The sequence below is a fragment of the Salvelinus alpinus genome, chromosome 27, assembly GCF_045679555.1.
Source record: "Salvelinus alpinus chromosome 27, SLU_Salpinus.1, whole genome shotgun sequence".
Taxonomy (NCBI): Eukaryota; Metazoa; Chordata; class Actinopteri; order Salmoniformes; family Salmonidae; genus Salvelinus; species Salvelinus alpinus.
The window spans coordinates 17,872,442-17,879,688 of record NC_092112.1 but is presented as its reverse complement, the minus strand read 5'-3'; the positions used below and the strand labels follow the sequence as shown (position 1 = coordinate 17,879,688).

At 42.7% G+C, this 7,247-nt stretch overlaps 1 protein-coding gene across 1 annotated transcript; it reads right to left on the bottom strand.

Moving 5' to 3' along the window:
• Nucleotides 1-422: 422 nt before the first annotated feature.
• Nucleotides 423-6,595, bottom strand: LOC139556068 (uncharacterized). The gene is made up of 21 exons (XM_071369575.1): nucleotides 6,493-6,595; nucleotides 6,350-6,420; nucleotides 6,176-6,271; nucleotides 5,973-6,097; nucleotides 5,582-5,725; nucleotides 5,380-5,469; nucleotides 5,125-5,289; nucleotides 4,947-5,037; nucleotides 4,649-4,866; nucleotides 4,342-4,498; nucleotides 3,905-4,113; nucleotides 3,569-3,686; nucleotides 3,084-3,295; nucleotides 2,682-2,796; nucleotides 2,377-2,546; nucleotides 1,815-1,909; nucleotides 1,607-1,737; nucleotides 1,179-1,368; nucleotides 834-975; nucleotides 640-760; nucleotides 423-539 (listed from the first exon to the last, which is right to left on the bottom strand). Exons 1-21 carry the CDS (start codon nucleotides 6,528-6,530, stop codon nucleotides 475-477), a joined length of 2,763 nt encoding a protein of 920 aa, XP_071225676.1. The 5' UTR covers nucleotides 6,531-6,595; the 3' UTR covers nucleotides 423-474.
• Between the last annotated feature and the right edge of the window lie 652 nt (nucleotides 6,596-7,247).

Here is a 7,247-nt window from a genome sequence, read left to right as displayed (position 1 = left end):
TGAGTGGTCCAGTAGGATGACCCAAACTACACCCATTATGGGAGAAAAAATAATCCCATTGATAACCTACAGTAACATAGGTACAGGAGGCAGCCCTCAACTTGAGAAGTTTAAGCAAACCAGATTGCTAGTAGAAAGGTACAGCAAGCTCAGGACTAGATGCATTTTGTGCAGTATTTGTCAAAAGCTATTTAACCAAGTATTGCACCTTGGTGATTTTCTTAACATTGAAAAATTAAGGTAGTCAATGTTGACAAACTAATGAGTAGAAACCAAGCTGCAACTAAATTTAGAGTTCTTAACTACGGTGCCAATATTGTCTGGCACTACATGCTGTAGAAGTGGCTTAGTGAATAGCTATTGAGTCTATAATTACATGGAACAACTTCTGCAAAATGAAGTAGTGGAACACAAATCCAGTGTGTGGAGACTTAACAGAATAAGATTTATTATTTTTTCCAGAACAAGTTGGAGTCAGAGAAGAACAGGTCCAGATGAGATCTTTTTCTTATACTGGCTGGCATCTGCAGCTCTTAGACCTAGAACAAGAGCAGACACCAAATTCAGGGTCTGGAGGACATACTGATGTGGCTGATAAGAGCCATCAGCGGCCAGAAATCTCCAGACAATGGAACATACCTCTTTTTGAGCCAGTTGGTCTGTGAGAGTTTGCATACCTCAGGGCATTTGCACACTGGCCTGAACAGATGCCATCAGGTTTGGTGGTGTCACAGAGGACTGCGTCACAATGAACAAAGATCTGAGAGAACAGAGTATTTAAAATACAACTCAGGCTAGCATCTAAGAGAATATACTTTCTAGAGGAAACATACCTGTTCTTTCAGAACGGCATCATCCTTGGTGAAGGTGAACATCTTGATGGAGAAGCGTTTGATGTGAGCTGGGACCTGAATCCTTGTGTCCGCAACGACGGGATGGAAGACAGTGAGGTAGAGGTCATCAAGATTCTCACAGCTGAGAGTAGGAGTGGGCAAGAGATTAGATAGCAATCATGAAGAATACTGGGCTGTATTCATTAATGCATACCATACCAAACTGTTTTGCAAGCGAAGGGTTTTGGGCAAGTAACCCATTTGTTTCAGCCAGTTTACTAGTGAATGAGACCCTGGTCACTGTTATTCTGCCTAAAATGAATCCAGAAAACAAATGCTAGCTACCTGTCAATGATGAGGTCCCAGCTAGGAAGAGAAGTCCTGTCCTTGTGCAGTGTGGCCCAGCAGTTCTCCAACACCACCTCTATTTGAGGGTCAGTGGACTGCATCAGCTCCACCTCAAAATACAGAGGCTCTCTCAAGTACTTCTCCACTGGGTAGTCCTCAGTTTGGTAGAATAAGGCATAAGAGCTATCTGAAAGACAGAACCAGTGAGCAGAATCTACCTGAATGTGTATTACATCATGAGTTAATTACATGTCTCCTCATCCAGCTGGGACAAAGTCATGACCTGTCACCTCAGACTGAATCAACCTTGCACATGTTTTACATGCTAATTTTTAGTCAAGAAATGTAGTTAAATTTAGAACTAGTAACCCAAGCAGTCTGACTAGAAGGCTGATTTGGGACAGTCACACTTATACTCATCTTACCCTGGGACAGTCTGATTTGGACTACCAGATGTCCCACCCCAGGATCTGCCACGGGGTCAGTGCTCCTTGGGCTAGCACGGAATGCCATGGTTTTTGTATAGTTGAGCAGGTAGTAGCAAGAGATGGTGAGTCTGAAAAATGAGGGCCAACCAGTGACAATACGCATGGGACTGAAAATCATTCACAACATAGTGACATGTATTCTTACCGATACTCTGGAGTGAAAGGACCTTTCCTACTTTGTTTGCCTGTGTTGTATGGCAAGGCAATTTCATTCTCATACACCATGACATTGTCAAAGAACTAGAAAGATAAGAACAATTAGAAATGCAATATTCCCAGTGCAGTATGAAGACTGTCATTCAACATACAGAGGTAGACTCTTAACACATGGGTCCATATGCAGTGTCAGTAGGCGTGCTGATCTAGGATCAAATCCTAGATTGCACATCTGCATTGTGTCCCACCCACCCCTCTGGTCATCATATGCATAGTCACTTTAACCATATCTACCTCAGCCTGACTAACCGGTGTCTGTATGTAGCCTTGCTACTTCTATAGCCTGTCTTTATTTCTTTACCTACCTTTTGTTCACCTAATAACTTTTTTGCACTATTGGTTAGCCTGTAAGTAAGAATTTCACTGTAAAATCGACACCTGTTGTATTCAGCGCACGTGACAAATAAACTTTGATATCCACATAATCTGATTTAAAGTCAAAAGTTGTAGATCCACATTACTGATGAGTTCAGGCCTAGAAGCAGTCTTACTGTTCTTGTGGTGCCACAGGAGTTGAGTTTGAAGGAGAAGAAAGCAAAGCGGTCATTGCTGAAGGCTGGTTTACATGACTGGTCCCTCAAGGTCAGGTATTCAGGGTTCAAGTTGCTAACAGATTCCACCTTAACCGCCAGTGCAGTCACTGTGCCGTTGGAGTAGCACTCTGAAATGTGTTCAAAGTGCATTGAAGTCAGTCTTGACCTAATGTGACACTGCATTCTGGTAACATTTTAAGCAATTGTTAGCCATTTTTAAAGTAACATTATTAAAATCCAAAGCAATTTTAAACAGAACAAACCAGTTGTAGTCAGGGGGAAGTAGCAGGCAAGTGAAAGGTCATCGAGTAGCCACATGTTAGGCATCTCCAACAGCAGCAAGTCTACTCTGGCTCTGATAGATTTGAAATGAACCAACTGGAAAGCAACAGTTATTTAGTTTAGGGGTAGGCAACTTGATTTAAACAGTTACTTTGAGCTAACTGTCAGAACATAATTTAACAGTGCAAATAAACCCCAAGAGCACATTTGACAATGTCACAACACTTTTAAATTCCCTAAAATAACAAACTTTATGGAGAAAATAAAATCACCATGTTGCCAACCCCTGATGTATTAGGCAGTTCAATAGTCATCTGAGGAATCGCGCACAGCGAGAGTCATGTGGCATTAGCGTTACTAGTAATCATGATCAGAACATATACCTCAAATGCTGCAGCAGGTGCAGTGAAGGGCACAATGATACTGAAGTGTGTGCTGTTGCCAGTGAGACTGTACAGCTTTGCCAGCTCAGTATCCAGCTCCCTCCATGACCCAGCATGAAGCATCATGGTCTGGAAGTTATCCTGTTGGCTCCCGTATTTTACAGAGAAGTAGAAGCTCTCCTGGTCGCAGCTGCCGGTGATTGTGGGAAGAACTAAGAAAGAAAATGCAGCTAAGGAACAAGTTGATCTGAAGCACTGGATGGATGCTCATCCTGGGCCCAGTTTCCCTATTGGATAGGATTAAGTGCATCGAAGTAGAAACTAAATTGTTGCTTTCTATTCCTATGCATTTCACTTGATTAAATACATAGGAATAGAATTATCATCTCCATGGAAGTGAACAATTGAGTTAAGGTTTTAATCAGATACCTTACTGGATCCTGCAGTCAATCTACTTAAGTGATATTTAACTTAAGTGGCCTTACCAACATCTTCCCGGGAGGCCTCCAGCTCAGCAGGGTGGGGGAAGGGTGTTTGTTCAGGCAGGACGAGCAGACCGAAGACCAGAGGGAGGAAGTACACAGTTGTAAGGGGATCAGGGTTCTGCATATATTAAATAGAAAAGAGAATTACATTTTGGTCATGTTCAGCATGAGGCAAATTTCAGATGCAGCATCTAGGCAGATGTACTGTGTGAGCCAAAACATTAAGTTGCCCTTTATGAAACTCTGTTCATATATATACACACACCACATAAGCAATGATCTATTACAGACTGAGTCAAAGTCATTGGAGTAGTACATTTGACCGAAGGAACATACTCGTTTCAGGACTAATTCATCTGAGAAGGGCACTCGTATTGAGAAGGTCTTGGAGGTGTTAGTAAAGTGGTGCTCCTGGACATCAAAGCCTCTGGCATTGCACTCTGCAACAGTTAACACCCTGGTGGTGAAGGTGATGTTCATCAGCTCCACATCATGGAGGAAAGTCCCCAGAAGGATTTCAAACACTCTCTGCTCAGGAACAGTGTCTGGAAGAGAGGCCATAACATGGGTTAAAGGTAAAACTTAACAGGTGTTTCAGAAACAGATTAAAGTATTCCTGACAATGTAATTTTTTATACCAGGGAGTTATGTTTCCTCCTTGGAGACTGGGACAGCATCTGCTAGAGTGGAGGTTACTGCCAGACTAAATGTTTTTTAACTGTAAACCATCCTAAACAGACCCCCTGCTTTCAGTACCAGTGAAGCAGACTTACTGTCAATAACATGTGGAGGCCTGGGCATCAGAGGGGTTGTGATGGGGAAGAGGACTTTGTATCTTGTGTCAGCCTGTGTGTTTTCTGCCCTCCACAGCAACTCAAGCATCGGTTCAACAGTGTAGGTTATGTGGTAAGCATAATCTGGGGCATGACTCTGCAATCAATACAAATAGAAATTGTATAAATCAAGCAAATTTCAAAACATGTTGTTCATTACAGATAAATAGTGAAACAATTACATTAAGAAAAACATTATCCGGGCTAGAGAGTTCTGGCCTCCTGAACAATATGCAAGTAGTCTGACCTTGTAGTAGCCGTCGGGTGACCCCACTGGAATCTCAATGATGATGTGAGACTCCGTGACAGACAGCTTGTAGTGTCTGGCGGCCATCTTGGTTTTGTCCAGCCTCTGTCCATAGATACCCATGTGTGTCTCCAGAATCTTAACAGCACTAGAAATCAGCGGGGTGATGCGGCGAGGCACATGCCAGGTGATGACCTTGTCAGTGAAGACTACACCACCTGACATATTGGGCAAGACAAAATCAGAAATGTGCTGCTTTTGTGTAAAGCCAGAGATCACCTTTAGAAAGCATATGTACCAGTAGGACAGGCAGCAGCTGAATCCACAAGCAAACTGCCAATCTTGTCATAAGTGGACACACTGAAGACCTCCATAGGAACTCCAGCCACCTGGTGAGAAATAATATATTAGTCACATGTCATTATGATAACAGGGAAGTGATAACCAAGAAAATTGCTTAGGCCAGTGATGATCACCTCTACAGAATAAGTCTCTGCCATGTTGTAGGGGCTTCGGATCACCAGTCTTGTTTGTGTCATCATCACACCATAACCAGCCTGCTGAGCATCAGTCAGCAACATGACCTTGGGGTCAGGGGTGTGGAATGTCATCTTCCAGATTCCATTTGGAGCAACTGTGGCCTGTGGTGGCAAGGAAATAGTAACTACAGACAAGTAATGTAGCCAGTCATCATGTGTATAAAAAAAAATGAATCATCTTAAATGACATACGTCAGGGATGGCATTTTCCCAGGAATCATGAACCTGCTGGCCAGCGACCATTTTGACAGGGGTCTCTGGAGTGACAATGAGGCTTGACACCTGAACAGAGCAAATCACCAAGGCTTGATCAATAAATTCTACACCAAAGTATTGCACCCCCCTTAAATTATAGCAGTAAAACCAAATCTAGGGATAATCAGAAAGGCCTCACCTCCATGTAGTTCCTGTCACAGAGAATTTCCCGGGAGGCCCAGGGGGAATAGCTGCACGTCTTGGTCACATCATGCTTGACCTGCTCTGAAAGGCCATCTCTATACATTCGGAGTCGCAGGCCAAGGGTGAACACCAAATCCGCCTATGGAACAAATCACTTAGTTCTGGGTCATGTTCATTAGGCACGAAGCATAAGACTAGCCAAAACAGGGAGGGACTACCTGGAATGCCAATTTTCCATTTATGGGTAACTTTTGGCATCGTTTGCCCTAAATGAATACTGTTCACAAGTCGAAATGTATACATCAGCTGATAAAAAGACACCCAGCAAGTTGGACAGAGGACCAGGTAGTTGTCATTTATCCACAGTATCCCTTTTGGAAATGTACCTGGTTGTCAACATAACAGCCCAACAAGGATGCAAAGACTTTGGTGTTGCCCCAAGGGTCAGACTCAATGCTGTATCCACACTGGGCAGCCAAGGTGTTGGACAACGGTATAATGTCAGTGCCATCTGAAAGAACAGTGGTGGATTAGACTGAAATAAAATGTTCACACCAACTTCTCATGACTCTTCAGTACTTAGACTCACCGATGGCATCAATTTCTAGCTGGCTACCCACAGCCAGAGTTTTGTCCAATGTTAACCTCAAGACATTGCCAAGACAAGCAGACCGCAAACCATTACCTGGAGAGAAGATACCAGTAAGTCCTACTGAGCAGTATAAGTCAGTTACACAACTTTATACAAGTCGGGAGCCCTTACTTGAACTAGGCTTGGAACTTGGCCTCCGGAACTGCCCAGAGACAGCAACACTCAGCAAAACCCATGTCACACTAAAATGAGAGTACAACATATAAATCACACATTTATCAAACATTAAAAACTAAAAATACTAAGATACTTACAGACATCTAAAAACACACATCACAACAAATCTGCACATTGGCTTGTACGCAGCACCGAAAACCACACTGTCATAAGAGCAAGCACAGCACAGAAGGAGACTGGAATACTGTGCTTGATCCCCTCCCCAGGTGTTTTATCTGGTATCCAATCACACTGGCCACAGGTGATAGTCATTATCAATCAACGGCCCACACTCAGAGCTCGTTAGCTGTAATCAGAGGACAGAACAGTCAGATTGAACCGCATTGGATATGCTGCTCTTTCATGTAGAGAAAATAAGCATTTTAGCTCTATATGTTGTATTTATATCTGAAATGTTATCAGGGAGGTGATCAGCGAAACAATGAAAAGTAGGGCAAAGGTGTGCTGCTGGATTATGTCTAGATGGGATACAGGTTTTGTCAAATTGACTCCAAAAGTTGTTTTTTTTGGCATTTTAGCTAACCCTTTTCCTAACCTTAACCTACTTCTCCTAACCTGCTATATGAATTATTCTAACCTGCTGCATAAGTTCTCCTAAAGCTGCTACGAAAAGTCAATTTTGACAAAAGCTGTATCCCTTCTAGACAAAATCGGTTTTACTGGCCTTTTTCAATAATAGCATTAATAGTTTACACAGGCAGCCTAATTCAGATCTTTGTCCAGTAATAAGTATTTTGACCAATCAGATAAGCTCTTTTGCCAATCATTGGGCAAAAGATCAGAATTGGGCTGCCTGTGTAAACGCAGCTAAGACATACTATTCAGGGACGTT